Below are 19,968 nucleotides of genomic sequence, written 5' to 3'. Positions count from 1 at the left end.
GTTGTGTGGACATTGTCTTCAGCAATGGGGCCTTGCTCTCAGTTTGTGGAGAGCAACCTATAATCTTGGAAACAGTGTGGGTTATTTGAGGATTCCCATGGGACCCTTTTGTCTAACAACTCAGTTAGATATAACCCAATCTCAGTAATGGAAGCTTCATTTGGTGACAAGTGATGTCCAGTTGTGGCTCTGTCTCCCCCATTATTTGTCGATTTCATTTAGATCACCTTGATATATGTATATATTTTAGGAAGCTTCTGCTGTGTTAGGTTTCCATACTGCCCCCTCAAATGACCCTTGCGTTTTTTTTTTTTTTGTTGTTGTTGTTATTTTGTTTTTCGAAACAGGGTTTCTCTGTGTAGCTTTGCGCCTTTCCTGGGACTCACTTGGTAGCCCAGGCTGGCCTCGAACTCACAGAGATCCGCCTGGCTCTGCCTCCCGAGTGCTGGGATTAAAGGCGTGCGCCACCACCGCCCGGCGACCCTTGCGTTTTATAGCTCTCCCATAGTCGCTTCTTCACCCCCCTCCCTTCCAACTCCCCTCTTGACCTGCCTGTTCCAGTTTCAGGCTTGCAATTGAAATGTGAGCTCTCAGTTTCATGCCCCTGCCCCAATGCCTGCTGCTTGTTGCCACACCCCTCTGCCACCCTCTGCCATGGTGGGTTTGGACCCTTATGAAACATAAACCAAAATGAACTCCTTCTTCTGTTGCCTTGGTCATTGCGTTTCATCACAACAACAGAAAAGTAACCGAGACAGCCCGTCTCTTTGATTTTTACTCTCTCATCTGGTGCAGTTTCTGGTGAGTAAGAGCCACTTGGTCAAGGCTGGCTGTTAGGATGGATCTGCACTACCTTTAAAGAGATGAATGGAAAATAAAAAAAAAAGAAGAAGAAAAAAAAAAAAGAGAGATGAATGGGAAAACGGACTTGGCAAGATCAGTTTATAAACAGTAGACAGGAAACTGGAGCCCAGGTCTGTCTCCAAAATCCAGGCTATTTTTGCTCTTCTGTATCTGCACCTCCAAGAGAAAAATTATAAGCAAAGTTTTTTGTTTTTTTTTTTAAGTAAGGGGTTGGGATTGTTCGTATGCCACATGGACGTGCTGTGGTGATACCTTCTTAGGGATATGACTTTGAATGACTGTTACGGAAAAGGCAAGAAATGCAGACATGGCCGCAGAAGAGATAATCCCTCCCAGGACCTTCCGTCTATGTGCACAGTAGTTTATTCATCTACTAGAGGGAGTCTCAGCACTTGATCTAGTAGCAGACAAGTATGCACATTAATTTACCTCACGCTATTTGTCTCCAAGTGACTAGAGACCTGGTGCACAGTATTTGGATAGCCGCCCCCCCCATGTGTGTGTGTGTGTGTGTGTGTGTGTGTGTGTGTGTGTGTGTGTGTGCGCGCGCACATGTGTAGGCCAGAGGATGATATTGGTTTTTGTTGTTTTTCTGTCACTTTGCACCTTATTTTTGAGAAGGGTCTTTCACTAACCCAGAACCGGCTGATTTTGAGACAGGGTCTCTCACTAACCCAGAACTGGTTGATTTTGAGACAGGGTCTCTCACTAACCCAGAACTGGTTGATTTTGAGACAGGGTCTCTCACTAACCCAGAACTGGCTGATTTTGAGACAGGGTCTCTCACTAACCCAGAACTGGCTGATTGGGCTGGCCTGGCTGGCCAGTGAGTCCCAGGGTTCTTTTTGTCTTAGCCTTCCTAGTACTAGGGGATTACAGGTGTGATTGAACCATTTTCCCAGACTCCCTAGAAAATTTGATAAATATTTCTTTCAAGAAATTTGTGAAGTAATAGGGACCAGGGTTTTGCCGAACATGCATTTTTCTGGATGTTTCTTCCATTGTCTTCTTCAGCAGAAGGATCAATGGTGAGAGAAATTCTTAATTTTTTTCACCTTAATTAGACTGAAATTAGGTATTAGAGTCCTCTCCTAAGGAATGTTGTTTTGGTGTGTGCTTTCTTGTTGTGATCAATGTTCTGACTAAAAGCAACTCTAGGAAAGGGCTTATTTTGCCTTTCACATTCCAACCACAGTCCATCATGAAGGGAAGCCTGGGCAGGAATAACAGGCAAGAATAGGAACTAAAGCAGAGGCCATGTAGGGATGCTGATTTCTGGGATACTCCTGGTGGTTTATTCAGCCTGCTTTCTTTTTTTTTTTTTTTTTTTTTTTTATTAATTTATTTTGCAATACAATTCAGTTCTACATATCAGCCACGGATTCCCTTGTTCTCCCCCCTCCCGCCCCCCTCACCTTCCCCCCAACCCCCCCCCCCCCATTCCCATCTCCTCCAGGGCAAAGCCTTCCCCACAGACTGAGGTCAACCTGGTAGACTCAGTCCAGGTAGGTCTAGTCCCCTCCTCCCAGGCCGAGCCAAACAATCCTGCATAGGCCCCAGGTTTCAAACAGCCAACTCATGCAATGAGCACAAGATCTGGTCCCACTGCCTGGGTGCCTCCCAAACAGATCAAGTCAATCAACTGTCTCATCCATTCAGAGGGCCTGATCCAGTGGGGACCCCTCAGCCATTGGTTCATAGTTCATGTGTTTCCATTCATTTGGCTATTTGTCCCTGTGCTTTATCCAACCTTGGTCTCAACAATTCTCGCTCATATAAACCCTCCTCATTCTCGCTAATTGGACTCCCAGAGATCCACCCGGGGCCTAGTCATGGATTTCTGCATCCAGATCCCTCAGTAGTTGGATGAGGTTTCTAGCACAACAATTAGGGTGTTTTCAGCCTGCTTTCTTGTACAACCCAGAATCTGCCTAGGGGTGGAGCTGCTCACAGTAGACCGGGATATCTTACAGCTACCATCAATCAAGAAAACGCCCCAGACATGTCCATAGGCCAACCTCCCCATGACTCTAGCCACACACACCAATGTGACTTTCTCTGGTATATTTACTAAGTGGTTCACCCTGCTGGGCACTGAGTAGGCCAAGTAAAGTTGCTAGGTTCCTCTGCTGCCAATTTAATAAGCCAATCAAGCTGAATTAAAAATTCTAGGTTTAATGAACAGAGCAAAGCAATCCTGCGTGACCCTGGGAAAGGCAGTGGAAGAGTCACATGGCAAATACAGCTACCAGGCCTTAAGTAACCTGTAGGCGTGGTCTTGAGCAGCCCTAGGGAGGGGCTGGCTTTTGGTGGGCTTTGAGGGGGCCAGTTTGAGAAGGCAGGGTCTGGGGAGAGAGAGATGGGGCTTCCTCCTAATCATCCCAGACTCTTTGGGTGTACGATATGGATGACAGGGGCTGAGGCGGAACTTCCACTGGAACAGTCCTCACCTTCAGCTGGATCCATCTTCTTGCATTTCTGTTGCAGGTTAAAGTCTTCATGTGTGAAAATGAAGCTCCAGGTCACCATTGTTTGCTGTCTAGTGTTTTTTCTGACCACAGAATGTTTTCGCTTTGAACCCCCAAAAGTAAGTTTGATCTTTTCCTGTGTGATCGATCCCAAGAGAAATCCCTCTGTTACCTTAGACGTCTAGGTACCTGATAAGTAACATGCTAATTAAAATACATCTTTGTAGGATCCTAACTTTATTCCTACTGACAGTCATTTTCCGGGGAAGGGAACAACAACAAGAGAAGTTAAGGGGTGGCAGGAACCAGCCCGGGAGGCCACAGTTCAGCGTGGCACTCACCTTGCAAGCCACAGAGATTGTATGCAGGTGACTGTCGAGAGAGGAAAGACCTAAGCGGGCACCAGAGCAATTCAGATTCAGACCTTACTTTAACTTTTGCTGCCTCTGGGAGTTGTTTTGTTTTATAGAGTCTTAATTTCTTTATCATATGTCATATCTTTATTACATCAAAGTTTATATTTTAAGGGAATACTTATAATCCTTTACCTGCAAAACAGATTTGTGATTCAACTATTGCAACCCATTCCTAGTTTCTATTCTTTTCTTACTAAGGATGTATTTATAGGGTTTCTCCTTAGCTGTATTCCATCCAGGCAGCCAACATAGGCAGAGTCTAGCTTGATGATTATGTAACTGCCATTTCTGTGTTCTCCCTCGATCCTTAAAACTACAAGAGATCCACCCCATCCTGTAGCAGGAATCTTAAAGAGTCTTATTAACAAAAACAAACCTGGAACCAGGTATTGGGGTGAATGCTGGAAGATCAGAGAAGCAGAACAAGCCACAGCTTCCTTACCTCGACAGTTCCTCAGCTGATCCTGTTTCCTCAGACTGGAAGCTTCTGTGTCCTCATCCCAATGGCTCTCAGCTGAACTGCTTCTTGAAAGCTTGAATGCTTAACCAGCCAAATGCTTCTAGTTTCTGGTCTTCATGCTTTAAATATCTTTCTACTTTCTGCCATCGCTCCCTGGGATTAAAGGCATGAGTCACCATGCCTGGCTGTTTCCAATGGGGCCTTGAACTCACAGAGATCCAGAGGGATTTCTGCCTCTGGAATGCTAGGATTAAAGGCGTGTGCTACCACTGCCTATCCTCTATGTTTAATATTGTCCCTGTCCTGTTCTCTGATCCCAAAAAAGTTTATTAGCATGCACAATATTTTGGGGGAACACAATACCACCACACCATCCACTAACTTGACCTTCAGAACTTGTGATCTTCAAGGTTAGCACTCAGAGAATAGTGTGTCTTCACCTGTGTCTTCTCCAGCAAGTTCCCTCAGAATCATCACTCGAGTCTGCCCCGTTTCCTTCCTAGTCTTGAACACTTTTCCTCTTTGCATGTACGTGGGTCCTCTAAGTTAAATTGAGAGAGTACATCACACAGTAAATTTTTTGGGAATTTGTTTTTTTTTTTTTCAGGATAAAGATGAACTTCAAATACCTCCATGGAAGCGTACATCTAGTCGTATACAAGGTATGTATGACTATAGAATAGTCTTCATTCATTTGGAGATAGGGCCAAAATAGAGAAGGAGGTGGATGGTGCAAGCATGTCTTCAGACCTCAGGCTTTCTAATACAATAATAACCTCTGATGAGCTCTCTGTGTTTATCAGCACTGACATAATGTCTTACAATTTGTTTCTTACATAACTAATCAGGCAAGTTGGTAAATAGTCACACATGCTCTAGAACAGCAGACTGATAACCATTTTCAAACTTAAAAGGGAAATGAATTTGTTAAACTCAGAACAGGCCAAGAGCACACTGTTCTTCTTTTCTCCAAAGGTATATTCAAGGTTTTTAAATGTATGTAACACTCTTGTACTCTGTGTTCTGGTAAAGCAAAGCAAGGTGATTTGATGGTGGTAAGACTGGTCATATTCCTGAAGAAGAGGAACAAGAACATTATCATTACTAACATTTTAGCATCATGTGACTTCACCCAAACATTCCAGGTCACTGTGAGGTTTAAGGCCAGTGGCCCATGTATCTATGTAAATATGATATTGGACAGGAAAAGAGGACAGAAAGGAAGCTGGCGATTGTTGGGTAAACATTAAGTGTTGTGCAAGATGCTGCCCCATGACATATCTGCAGCAACACCATGGCACCATCTCCAACCAGTCGGTAGACAGTCACTGTGTTGGTCCAGCTAGACCACAGCCTATAAGCCATTCTAATAAACCTCCTGTGTGTGTGTGTATGAAGGAATGGACTTACCAGCAAGAGTGAGGACATCCAGGCAAAGAGCAAAAGCTTCCTACTTCCCTGTCCTCTGTACAGGCTGCCAGCAGAAAGTGTTGTCCAAATTAAAGATGGATATTCCCACCTCAAAGATCCAGATTAAATGTGGGTCTTCCCATTTCAAATGATTTAATTAAGAAAAAAAATCCCTCACAGGCATACCCAGCTGCTTGGGTTTTAGTTAATTCCAGGCATCATCAAGTTAATAACCAAGAATAGGCATCACACAGTTTTAAGTTATTTATAGCTTATATTTTAGATTTGATCAACAAACACCAATATAGGATTATGAGATTAGTCCTGATATATGAAAAATATCTTCAACTGTTCACTGCACTAACATCAAACTTTATGGTTTTCAGCATAGTCATGATTTCTGTCAAATTTGTTTTGCAAGTTAGTACTTCAGTAAGTTTAAAATCATTGACTTCACAGCAACGTCTAAATTTGGGGGTTGGGGAGTGCTGCTTTGCTGTATTCTGCACTCTTACTTATGATGCAACTCTTAGCTTAAGTTTTCCTGTCTGTGAGTAGCATGCTACAATTCAGAGTGTAAGAAATTATGTTCTACCTGAGATGAAATTTAAATAAGAATGTAATCCCTCTTAAAGTGTTTTACCTCAGGTAACTGAGAACAGTTACCTTATTTTACCAGAGGCGAAGACTCCATTAATTTGATAACATACCATTTTTAACATATCTGTGAGAATAAACACTTTTAATGAGAAATAAAGGATGGCTGGTTAAATCTGAATTCCAGGCAATGTATAACATTGTCCCTGGAAAAGTAGTTTTTTTGTTTATCTATACATTGATGACTTACCCTCTCATTGCAGAGTCTGTATTTGCAAATTTGCCTATTCACTGAGAAATACCTAAACCAGAACTCTTAGTATCCTTTCATACAAAACAGTCGTTGTGTTGGCTGGCACACACATGCCCAGTTAGGTTGGGACAAGGTATTGCTCTTCCTTATCACTGCAGTTCCCACACTATCCATGTGTCGTCATGTTCTGGTAGGCTTTCTGTTGCTATGGTAAACACTATGACCAAAAGCAGGTTAGGAGGGAAAGGGCTTATTTCAGTTTACACTTCCAAGTGACAGTCCACTGAAGGAAGTCAGGCAGGAACTCCAGTAGGAACTAAAGCAGAAACCATGGAGAGGTGGGACTTTCTGGCTTTCTCACTAGCTCATGCTCATTCAACCTTCTTATACAGCACAGGCCCACCTGGTGTGGCCCACAGCAGGCCTGCCTTTCCCACATCAATCATCAATCAAGATAATCTCTCACAGACATGGGCACAGTCCAATCTGTTCTGGACATAAATTTTCAAAAACAAATAAACCAAAACCCAAACAAATAAAATAAAACACCATCACCACCACCACCAACAACAACAACAATAATAAAACACTAATCAGGAAACATCATTTTGTGCTTTGGGACTTTCAGGTGGTGATTTTTCTTTTTCAAGCAATCCTCTAACAGGAATGCTGGAATGCTGTTTAGTGTTTTTAGTTCAAAGAAGGCTGGGATGGAGAAAATGTCTGTGTTAGGTCAGCCTTGTTCAGGCTTGAGTAAGAGCACTGTGCACTGAGAGTTCTGTGTACTATGAGCTCAACTTAATGAATAAACGATATATATTAAAGACCATGTCTTTATTAGGAAATAGACATAAAGGAAGGCCACAGCTGTTGAGACTATCTCAGCAATTGTTGAGAATATCATGAGCAGAAATTTCCAGGAATTTAACTTTATATTCCTCTGGGAACAGTAGAGCAGTACTTGCTAAGTCAGTATTCATGGGGACTATATAGACAGTAACCCCAGTGAATAATGACAAGTGACTGTATCTCAAACTATGCGAAGATTATGCGCATTTCCTGTGTCTTATCCACCAACTCTGCACAGAAAGGTTCACTGATTCCTTCTCTCTGCACCGGCCAATTATCTTTCAATCACAGATGCAATCATGTTTTCTGCTCAGCATTTGTATTAGTTACCTTTCGTTGCTGTGATAAAACACCACGGCCAAAGGCAACTTCAGGAAGAGAGAGTTCATTTGGGCTTCCAGTTCAAGAAGGAGAGTCCATAATGGTGGTGGAGGCATGGCATCAGACAGCCAGAGCAGGGAGCTGAAAGGTCACATTTTCAACCAGAGAGGACAAACTGGAAGTGGAATGAGGCTATATGCTCTCAGTGCCTCCCCTGAGTGACATCATTCCTCCAGCAACACTTGACAGCCTAAAAATTCCATAACCTTGCCAAACAGTGCAACCAACTGGGGACCAAGGTCAGATCCATGCGCTCATGGGGGCCATTTCTCACTTGAACCACCACAGTGTTCAAGGTTCCTGTGTCCCTCCCTGTTTTCTCTTCCTTTGCTCCCACCTCAGGGTTTCTCAACAGGGATTTCTGAACACCCTGAGGTCCCTTTTCTGTCTCCGCCTCACTCCCTCTGGATACCAGCTATACCATGGATCATGCAGCTTTCTCTTGTTGCTGAGAATGCAGTCCAATGTCGTCTCCTTGGCCAGCTGTTCATAAAGTCCCAGAATGAACTAGATGCATTTGTCAGTGTGCAAATGGTAATTTGGCCTCTCACATGCTGGTTTTTGTTTTTTTTCTTTTATTTCTTTGTTTTTTGTCTTCCTGTTTTCAGATAAATGCAATGGATCTTGCATCTCGCCTTCCAACTGTAACCAGAGCTGTGATCTGAATTTCCATGGAGAAATAGTATTCACTTGTAATAAAAACAAATGGCAAAAAACAATTGAAACATGCACAAGCCTCTCTGTGGACACCCTGTTTCAGGTGACGCTCTGGTACACTCCTGGTGACAGGAGCTATCTCTCCCTGATTGGGGTAGGAGGGGCAGACACTATCTGTTCTAAATGGCAGTCAGTCTCAGGCTTGGACTTGGGGAAAGCTACTCAGTGGCTTGCATCATGGCTATCTTTCCTTACCCATGTTCTGTTGTACCTGCCTCCCTCCTCCTTCTCCCTCTTGGTAAAGATCAATTCCAGGGTTGGGTGAGAATCCAGCTGAGAAATAGAGATTGTGCTAACTCTAACCTTGGAAACGGAAGGTTAAATAAATCAAGTAAAAGTTACTTAAACTACATGCAAATGATGGCTTAGGATTTTCAGCTTAGCTTTATGGGTGGATTTGTATGTCCCTTGTGTTAATTAATCAACTAAATATGTCTTGAATTAAATTAAACATAACTTCTTTTCTATGCTTTCAATCCTTTAACTAAAACAGAGAGAAACTAGAAGGAATAAGAATTCAACGGCCCCTACATGTCTCAATCATGACAGAAATCTATCTTGTATAATTCTCCTCATCACCCACTTCTTTGTATTTCCCTCCAAGCCCACCGAAGGACATGAATCTCCACATTTTTATATTTAATGGGGGCTTTGTCTATTTATTTATTTGTTTGTTTGTTTGTTTGTTTTTTGAGACAAGGTTTCTCTGTGTAGCTTTGCGCCTTTCCTGAATCTCGCTCTGTAGACCAGGCTGGCCTTGAACTCACAAACATCCGCCTGGCTCTGCCTCCCGAGTGCTGGGTTTAAAGGCGTGTGCCACCACCACTACCCAGCTTAATGGGGGCTTTGTAAAGGGATTAAAATGCTGTTGCTTTTACAGCACAGGGAACCATGGCCAAGTCCCTTTAACTACAATGACAGGCAGAAGAGAATGGACGTAGTTGCTTGTTCAAGGTCACTTTCTGAGGGGGTATAGGTAAAAAAATAACAGGAAATGGCCAACTAACTTACAATTGGAAAAATGTACATTTTTTTTGAAAGTGCGATTCTTTAGTATTGAACAGCTAATCTCCCCAAACAGTTCTCCTGTGAAATTCCACCTGGATCTTCCTTCTCCCCATTTCTGTAGAATTTGTCTTGTTATAAATTGTTGAAGGGCTGGGGAGGATGGTTCAGTGGGTAAAGCGCTTGCCGTGCCAGTAAGCACGAGGACATGAGTTCAGAACCCAGCACCTCTGTAACGGCCACGTGTGCCTGGAACCCCAGTGCTGGGCAGATTCCCGGTGCTTGCTGTTCAGCCAATCTAGCCAAAACAGTGAGCTCCAGGTTCAGCAAGAGACCTCATTAAAAAAACAAAAAACAAAAAACAAAATAGAGATCTGGAGAGATGGCTCCAAGGTTAAGAAATCTTACTGCCAATTCACAGGCCCAGGTTTTGGTTCCGAGGACCCAGGTTGGATGGCCCACAACTGTCTGTAACTCTAGCTCCAAAGAAATCCAATGTCCTCTTTTGGCCTCTTCAGGAATCTGCACTTATGTGCACATACCTGCACACAGACACATGTAGGTATATATAATTAAAAACAAAATAAATTTCTGAAAAATTCATAAAGTAGACAAGCTGATTGAGGAGGACACTCAACATTGACTCTTGATGTCCATGTGTACATACACAGGGGAGGGCACCCTCCACCCCATGACATGTATACACATGCACACACATACATACTTATAACACACACACACACACACACACACACACACACACACACACACACACACTTCAATTCAAACCATTATTCTGAAAGCAAATTCTAGAAAGGGTCACTAAGCGTGATCTCCAGGAATTTTGGTGGCGGCCAGGCCTCCTGTGACTGCCTTAAATTACTCTTAGCAAGTGAGCTCCTTCCAGGACCACCTTGCCTATCTCTTTTTCCCATGGGGGTTGTTTGTGGTTTAGTTCCTTTCATCTAATGCATGTTTGTTTATTATTTTTTTACACAGAGCATGAATCCTGCACCTAGCCTTTCTGTGGCATCATCCTCTGTTTTTCCCATGAACTTAGTAAGCGACACGGTGGTACCAGTCCGTACCGGGAACGTATTTCAGAGAATCCACAAGTCCTGCCCTGAGGACTATGTCTGCATAGTTAATGCTGTGAAATCCTCTGAAGTTACATCTGGAAATATTGCATTCATAGTAGATGTATTAAAAAATATCTCTGCAGGCTTGCAAACCTATAATGGAATACATGGCGATGTGACTCGCGAGAAAATGAAGGTACTTTAAAAAATTAGTTTCATTAAACACGGACACGAGTTTTCTTAAATCTTGCATTTTTCACAGTTTCAAATGTTCTTTTCAGGGTAAAATACACAACAACCATTACAACAGCAGCAGACGTTTCTGTTCAGCTTTCTGTTCTGACACATTCTTCTTGATGGAGTGGGAAGACATAGTGATGGCCACACACCAAGGCTATCCGAGTAGAACACATTGACTCTACATTTTTGGAAGGGAGTTGTGCATCATAACAGTAGTTGGTATCTGTGTGTTAAACAAAAGTTAAATGTGCTCCCTTAGGATGTTTTTTTTGGCTTCAGCTTTTGAGACAGGGTCTTATGTAGCCCAGGCTAGCTTCAAACTGCCTATATATCTGAGCCTGACCTTGCACTTCTGATCCTCCTGCCTCCACATGCCTAGTCTTGGGATTTCAGATGTGCATCACTCCATCCAGTCTTTGATGTGTTGGGAAGGGGACCCAGGGCTTCATGTATGTTGAGAAAACAGTCTCCTAACTGAGATTTATTCCAGAAATTCCCAGGTTGTCTCTCAGGGATTAGAGTGTGCTCACGAGCACTGGCATTTATTATTAAAGGGAGGGATATAGGGATATAGTATATGTAATATTTCTCAAACTTATCATGGAATACACAGATACTTCCCTCCATAAAACAATCATTCACATTTCATGGATCTTGACTTCTATATTCTGTACTGTGAGGATCTTCCTTGGGTGCAATAATAATATTTAGATAAATATATACATATATATTTTTGAAAAGATTTATTTTTTTATGTGCATGAGTATTTTGCCTGCATGTATGTATGTATACTATGTGTGTTTAGTGCCTGCAGAGGCAGAATTGGAACTGGAGTCACAGATGGTTGTGAGCTGCCATGTGGGTGCTGGGAACTGAGCCTGGGTCCTCCGAAAGAGCAGCCAATGCTCTTAACTGCTGTCTTACATAGGGTTTCTATTCCTGTGATATAATACAATGACAAAAAAGCAAGCTGGGGAGGAAAGGGTTTATTTGGCTTTTACTACTTTCATATCATAGTCCATCATTTGAAGAAAGCCAAGGCAGGAACTCAAACAGAACAGGAACTTGGAAGCAGGAGCTGATGCAGAGACCATGGAGGAGTACTATTTACTGGCTAGCTTCCCCTGGCTTCCTCAGCCTGTTTTCTTATAGAACCCAGGACTACTAGCCCAGGGATGGCACCACCCACAATGGGCTTGGCCCTCCCCATCAATCACTAACTAAGAAAATGCCCTACAGGGGGATCTATTGAAGCATATTTTTCAGTTGAGGTTTCCCTTTTTCTAATGATTCTAGCTTGTGTCAAGTTGACATAAAACTAGCCAGGACAACTGCTGAGATTCTATTTTTTATTTTGGTTTTGTTTTTTTGTTTTTTTTTTTTGAGACAGGGTTTCTCCGTGTAGCTTTGGTGCCTGTCCTGGATCTCGCTCTGTAGATCAGCCTGGCTCTGCCTCCCGAGTGCTGGGATTAAAGGCGTGTGCCACCATTGCCCGGCAAGATTCTATTTTTTTTAATATTAAAATAATATTCTTTATATCATTTTAATTTTCTTCCATTAGTCTTACTAATGCACAATTGCAATAAGTAGTGATTTGAAGAGACAAGTATCAAATGAGGTGCAATAATTAGATCTGCCAAAGTTTCAGATTTTAGAAATTCACTTTTTTACACTAATAGGCTTGTTTTCATTGCAGAACTATGGAAAAATGGCCAACCACATCCTTAACGAGAATGCCATTTCAAATTGGACTTTTATTCCTAATAAAAATGCCAGCTCAGAACTGTTGGAGTCAGTGAACTCCTTTGCCAAGAGACTCCAAATCCTCGGTGAATCTGAGGACATTGTAAACGAAACCTTCATTCAATCAAAAGGTGCTCGCATCTCTCACAGTACCTCAGAGAACAGTTTCAACCTCTCCATGCCTGTGCACAATGACAAAGAAGATGTCTTAGTAATGATAGCAATTCCCAGACAAGCACTACGAGAGCTGCCGTCCCATGCCTCCCAAGTCATTGCCATAGCTTTTCCAACCTTGGGAACCATTCTGAAAGAAGTCCATGGGCTGAATACAAATCTCTCAAAGCCCGTAAGTGGTCTGATCCTGTCTCTGGTTTTGCCAGAAGATCTGAAAGAAGTCATACTCACCTTTGAAAAAATCAATAGATCCCAGAGCACTAGTATCCAGTGTGTCCGCTGGCACTCTGAGAAAAGGCAGTGGGATGAGAGCCCATGTAATACACTGTTGGAGACCAATGGCACGGTGAAGTGCCTCTGTAACTACAGCAGAGCTTCGATGTCTTTCTCCCTTCTCATGTCATCCAAACCTGTGAAGGACAAGGCTCTGAACTATATCACTTTCATTGGACTCAGTGTCTCCATCTTTAGCTTGGTGCTCTGCCTGGCCATCGAAGCTGTGGTTTGGTCCCGGGTGGTTGTAACAGAGATATCATACATGCGCCATGTGTGCATCGTGAACATTGCGGCGTCCCTCCTGACTGCGAACGTGTGGTTCATCATTGGCTCCAGTGCAAATGTCCAGGAGGACCACAAGTGGTGTGTGGCTGTGACGTTTTTCAGCCACTTTTTTTTCCTCTCTCTGTTCTTCTGGATGCTCTTCAAAGCGCTGCTCATAGTCTATGGAATACTGGTTGTCTTCCGAAGGATGATGAAGTCTCGTATGATGGCCATTGGCTTTGTCGTCGGCTATGGGTGTCCCCTGGTGATTGCTGTCGTTACAGTTACTGTCACAGAGCCCGGGGAAGGCTACATCAGAAAAGATGCCTGCTGGCTTAACTGGAACCAGACCAAAGCCCTTTTTGCATTTGCCATCCCAGCCTTGGCCATTGTGGCTGTGAATTTCCTTGTGGTGCTGGCAGTTGCTGTGAACACACAGAGGCCTCTGATTGGCAGTTCAAAATCTCAGGACATGGCCATAGTTATCAGGATCAGCAAAAACGTTGCCATCCTCACCCCGCTGCTAGGACTGACCTGGGGTTTTGGTCTAGCAACCTTGCTAGAAGGCACACACCTGGTGTTCCATGTAATCTTTGCCTTGCTCAATGCTTTCCAGGTAAGTTCAATAAGGGGGGTTTGCTTTGTGTTTCTGGCTAGACATCAAAGGATGGCTGTAATTTATTTACCATTAAAGGCTACCAAGTATGTTCTGTCCACATTTCAGGGATCTCTAAATGTAGCATCTTCCACTTAGACTGACATGTTTTCCCACGTGAAAGTAACTATTTATTGTATGCACACTGTGTCCACGTATGTGTGGGTGTGTATGCATGCCACGGAACATATGTGGAAGTCGGAGGACCACTTACAGGAGTAAGCTCTTTTTCTCAACCATGCAGATCCTGGAGACTGAACTCACGTCACCAGGCTTGGTGGCAAGGGGCTTCACCCACCCAGCCATCTCACCTGGTCCCCTCTGTTCCCCCTCCCCCTTTTTTAAAATAAGTTTTTTTTGTTTTTGTTTTTGAGACAGGATTTCACTTTGTAGCCAGGGTGGCCTCAAACGTGTAGCTCTCTGCCTGTCTCAGCCTCCTGTGTGCTGAGAATATAGGTGTGAGTTGCTATGCTTGACCACCGGTAAGGTTGGAGTCAGTTGACCAGGCAGGGGGAAGGGGCGGTCCTCCTTTTTCTCTCACTGACCTGGGTCCGCCCTATCACATCAGAAGTTAATCTTCTCATGTCAATGACTGTGCATTGGTCATGGGTGTAAAAAGTTGGTCCCTGGTCAAAATAAGCGTAATGTTGTCCTTCTCCAAGGAAACTCAGCAAAAATAGACATTGTCTGTAGTGTAGCGAGAGGACTTTCACTTTGGAAATCGAACAGCCAGGAATTCTTATAATTCTTTCTTGCCATTTTCTGTGAAGTAAATGTTAGTTACTATTTGTATATGGATCTTGTCCTATGTTATCTGATCTTGGGAAGGCCATTTTCCTCCAGGTCCCAACTTTCTCACCTGGCAAAATAAGGATTTGGACGTGGAATGGTTTCCATTGTATTTTTCCCACTCTAGCATGCATGCTCTGACAAGATGGTCCCCCTGAATGTTCCCTCTTGCTTCTCAGCTTGCACTTTGGGGAGACTATCATTTAGTTAGACTGTGTTCTCTGCCTATGAATAATAGAAAACCTGGCAGCTTTATAGTCTTAATTATACATTTAATCGGGGCTTGGAGAACAGCCTTCTGCCTGTGCGTGTAAATAGGGTTTTACTGGAACACAGCCATGCCTGTTTGTTTTCCTTGTAGCTGACTTTGAGGTGTAATGACACATTTGAGCAGTTGCAGCAGAGGGGTATGGCTGGCAAAGTATAAATATTTACTATCTGGTGTCTGGGAGAAAGTTTCCCCACTTTCCCCTTAGATATTGTAACTATTCAACAAAATAGTGAAGCATGTCTGTTGACCTGTCACTACGACTTAAGCCACTGTACAAAGTGTAAACTTACCAGACTTTTTAAAGAAATGCCAGCTTTGGTCGCTTGTGTATCTTACCCATACTTTTTAATAATTATGAACAATGTCAGTTTCACCCTTCCTGTTACATGGCTTTAAAGAGACAACACTGGATGGGTGGCGGAGGCACACGCCTTTAATCCCAGCACTCTGGAGGCAGAGCCAGGAGGATCTCTGTGAGTTTGAGACCAGCCTAGTTTACAGAACAAGATCCAGGACAGGCACCAAAACTACACAGAGACACCCTGTCTTGAAAAAAAAAATAAATAAAAATCAAAATTAAAAAAGGGAAAACACTGACTTTAGCTTTTGTTTTCTTGAACTCAAAATCTCTTGATTGACATAAATTTCTCTATTCTTTTTGCCTTAAGTAAAAAAGTTTTTTCCTTTATTTTTTATGTATAATGGATATTTTGCCTGCATGCATGTCTTTATGTTATGTGCATACAGTGCCCAAGGAAGCCAGAAGAGGGCATCAGATCCCCTGGGTTGGAGTTACAAATGGGTGTGAGCTACCATGTGCCATGTGGGTGCGGGAACTGAGCACAAGGGCTTTTAACTGCCAAGCCACCTCTCTGGACTCCTGTTGTGATCTCAGATTTTGAGAAAAGATCTTACTCTTTAGCCTAGGCTGGCCCCAATCTCATAGTGATTTTTCTGTTCCAGCCTCCTGAGTGATGGGATTCAGGTGTGAACAACCATATTTGGCTAATTTTCCCACTCTGGAAGTTACTCTTGTGACAAAACACTTCATTCTCCTCTCCCCTCCCCTCCCCTCCCCTCCCCTCCCCTCCCCTCCCCTCCTCCCCTCCCCTCCCTTCCCCTCTCCTCTCCTCTCTTCCCCTCCCCTGCCCTCCCCCTGTCCTCCCCTCCTCTCTTCTCCTCTCTTCCTTCCCCCTGTTCTCTTCCCTCCACCCCCTCCCCTTCACTGTTCAAACTTCTCCTCTGTGCTGAGAACCAAAGCCAGGCCTTCATAAAGCTCCAACAGTATAGTCATGGAGCTGCAGTTCCAGGCCTCATCTTTTTCTTTCCTACTATTTGCAACTTAATTAAACCCTAGGAATCTTCTAAATGTATTTCTTCTTCAGAACATTTATATTTCTCTTTTATTCATGGAAACCGCTAAAAAAAAAAAAAACCTTTTAGTTAAGCTAAATCCTCTTTTCTTAGCTAGCCTTCCCTGTGACTTACATTTAAGATTTCATTGTCACTTGATCAGCTTTTCTTCACAACAAAACTGCAGATAAAGAAAAGATCCTCCCAGCTTCCTGGTCTTTGTACTTTTCATTTGCTTTTATTAAAAAAAAATTACCATCTCAGAGTCCATGGTTGACTATTTACAAAATGCTTGCCCCAGTTGAAAACAGGCCAGGACACAAGTCTCATTTCTTTAAAGATAACTTCCGTGGTTTCCTGGTTGTGATTTTTGGAGGACCAAGTTCCATGTCTTGTACAACTGTCATCATGAGAAAGGTTCGATATATCAATATTTGAGATGAAATCACGGAATCTAATCCATGTTTTAGTGATTGCTCTTGTCACTGGCACACAATGCCAAGTCCAAGAAACTTAAGAAAAGAAGGGAGTTCTTTTTATTCTTAGTTTCATGAGGGGGCAGTATGAGAGCTAGGGCTAAGGTCTTGATGTCAAGAGCTTGTGGCATGGCCTTCTACATCTGTGGGTCAGGAAGTGGAGAGCTCAGGCTGGAACCTGGTTTGGCTACAGACTTCTAGCCTCACCCTTACTGTCCTACTCTGTACATTAGGCCTCATGTACAAAAAGTTCCACATTATCCCACAGCAGCTCTAGCAGCCAGAGACTAGGTGTACATGAGACTATGGGGGATACTTCTCATTCAAACCATACAGTAAGGCTGAAAACTCTTTTTCTACATCAGCGGTCATTGAATAGGCATCAATAACCCATGTGTACAAGTCCACGAGGGTGATCCTCATTGCCAGGGAAGGAGGTAGATTAAAAAGAAAGACCCATCAATGCTCATTTCATTAATTTTAAAAATATATATATTCTCCACCCCTGTTCATTTGTGTGTGAATGCACATACACACATCCTCTATGTGGCGGTTAGAGGACAACATACCAGAGTTATTTTCTCTACTTCCACCACTTGGATCCTAGAGATCAAGCTCTGGTCTTTAGGCTCGCTGGCAAGTGCATTTACCTTCTGACTCATTTTGATGGTCTATCTTATTTTATTTATCTTAGAAACAGGTCTTGCTAAGCTACTCAGGTTTGTCTAGAACTCATTATAGACATAGTTGGCCTTGAACTAGAGATCCTCCTACCTCTGCCTTCCAAGTGTTAGGAATACAGATCTCTGCCACCAGGCCAGGCTCTGCCAATGCATGTTCATCTGCATCAGTGGAAATGGATTGCCAATGTCCAGGTGCTGTCCAGGGGTTACCCAGAGGGGTGGGGTTAAAATAACACTGGCATGGTATGTGGGAAGCCATTCCTAATGACTCTGTTGACTTTTACAACAGGGCTTCTTCATCTTGCTGTTTGGCACGATTATGGATCACAAGGTAATTTGAATTTGCTTCCTTCATTGCCAGACAATTCCATGTGGCCGAGTGAGGCAGGAGGGTGAAACAGTTTTACCTGGAGTCTAGAGTTGCTGAGCTTGTGGGCACAGCTCAGGCCGCCGTGGTGAGGAAGAAGAGCACACCCTACTCTCTGAGCTTGCTTGCCGTCAAGACCAGCAGAGGTCACATGAGGATATTGTTGGGAAAAAAGAGAAACCATGGCTATGACTGGAAAATGGTTCTGCGGATTGTTAATAGCACTTTCCGACTTTTATCCAAGTCCCATTGTTTGCTGGGTGCCATGCTGAACCACCTAATGTTGCTCTGGCCGGACTCACTGGTCTTGAAGTTCTAAGATATGTGTCTGGGCTTTGGAATGCTGCTGATTCCTCTGTTGACCACTGACTGTAATTACTTTTCAGATAAGGGATGCTCTGAGGATGAGAGTGTCTTCACTGAAGGGGAAGTCAAGGGCAGTAGAGGTAAGGTACCTCCTTCTAATGACGCTGTGGGTCAGTGTCCTTACTCATGCAGAGAGGGGTGACGTAGCCCAGGACACAGAATTTGTTAGCAAAATGAATTATTCTTTTTTTTTTTTATTTTATTTCACAAGCACAGAGAATCAGCTGAAATGGAAAGCTAGCAGAAGATACCTTCTGAGGGAATTTTGCATTTGTGTACATTTTTAGCTTGACGTGGGGCCATTGAGATGAACCCAGGACCAGAGGTTTATAAAAAGTGGGAGCTAGGAAATGAAAAAGTTTAACCCACTCATTTTACCAGTGATGAGTTTAGTTGAGAATTTAGTGGGATATGTACAAGGTCACTCATCTCATTAAAAGTAGAATCATAGCCGGGAGGAAAGGACAGTCAAAGCCTGCCCAACCTCCATGTCTTGGTCTCTTTCCAGTAGACCACACTTCCATTGACTGGAATAACTATGTATGTACTGTAAAAAAGACTCTGGAGTTGGCAATCTGTCTTTGAAGATACCGAGTATCAAAATTTCTGAATCTGCTAAAATTTATTTGTTCAGCCAGTATGTTCTTCCTCTGAGCTTTAAAAACAAACTTTCTGGATGTATTGAGAAGCACTATCTATGGCTACTTCCAAGCATGACTTCTAGTATCACACTTCATCAATTTTAAGACGGAAATTTTCTTTACCATTTAACATTTCTTAAGTTAAAATGTACCGTCTAACCAATTAATATACCATGTCTTAATTGACTAGTTTTGCTTCTTTATTTAAAAAAGCAAAACAAGGACAATGAGGTGCTCATGATGTTACATTCAGTGAAATACAGACATTCTATTCTTTGTGGCTGTATCAATTTGGATATTTCTCTTCATAGCTTCATTGTCACACGGTTATCTCTAGGCAGCCTGCACATTAACCTGTAAACATGCATATTTTTGCCGGTATCATTACTCATTGGCAACTTTGTTGTCCTCACCCCATTTAGAAAGCATCCTTAAGCCCAGCCAATGGATCCAAAGTGCTGAACCGCTGAGACTAAACTGGTGAGTACCGAACACGCCAGTAGAAACTTGACTTGCAAGCGCCACTGAAGCATTTGTGAGCAGGCTGGTGCCCACTGTGTGATACCAGGTTGAGATGAAAGGGAACAGGATTGCAGGACTATCACGGGAGGGACACTTCTCTATAGCGCAGCACAGAAGGGAAGACAGGGCAAGTGTCAGCTGAGTTTCTATGACCAGACCCCAGTGTTATGGCCATGGTGAGGAGATGATGGGACCTCACTTGTGCTAATATATGGTACACTGAGCCATCTGCCAAGCTCACACACCTTAGTTCCCTTCTAAAGTTTTATATTTTATCAGTCAAATCTGTTCTTTGACAGTTTTATATGTGTAAGCAATGAATACTGACCACGGTCATCTTCTAACTACCTACCCACCTCCCATGCCCACCCTCATTTGTCCCCATGAATTTCTCATGTCTATGTGTCTCATATATGTCTATGACAATGGGTTTGGAGCTCATCATTGATGACTGGTGGGCTCAGCAGTGAGCACACAACTGAAGACAGCAATCCCCTCGCTAGCAGAATCTATTGACAGCCAGTTGTTCAGAGGCAAAGGGTAGGGCATTGCGAGCCCCTCCCTTTTCGTGACTGATTGTGGATAGGGCCTATCCACATGTAGGTATCTACAGCTACTGGGAGCTGATGATGGCACTGGACTCCAGAGA

The 19,968-nt window shown here is 43.2% G+C and overlaps 1 protein-coding gene across 1 annotated transcript; it reads left to right on the top strand.

Moving 5' to 3' along the window:
• The first annotated feature begins 3,373 nt into the window (after nt 1–3,373).
• Nucleotides 3,374–19,267, top strand: Adgrf4 (adhesion G protein-coupled receptor F4). The gene is made up of 8 exons (XM_052743980.1): nt 3,374–3,451; nt 4,816–4,870; nt 8,307–8,458; nt 10,420–10,695; nt 12,436–13,812; nt 17,713–17,754; nt 18,177–18,236; nt 19,220–19,267. The coding sequence occupies exons 1-8, from the start codon at nt 3,374–3,376 to the stop codon at nt 19,265–19,267; spliced, it is 2,088 nt and encodes a 695-aa protein (XP_052599940.1).
• Nucleotides 19,268–19,968: the final 701 nt, after the last annotated feature.

Source organism: Peromyscus californicus, unplaced genomic scaffold (genome assembly GCF_007827085.1).
Source record: "Peromyscus californicus insignis strain IS unplaced genomic scaffold, ASM782708v3 Scaffold_19__1_contigs__length_69161282, whole genome shotgun sequence".
Taxonomy (NCBI): domain Eukaryota; kingdom Metazoa; phylum Chordata; class Mammalia; order Rodentia; family Cricetidae; genus Peromyscus; species Peromyscus californicus.
The sequence above is the reverse complement of the archived record's forward strand: the minus strand, read 5'-3'. Positions and strand labels throughout refer to the sequence as shown.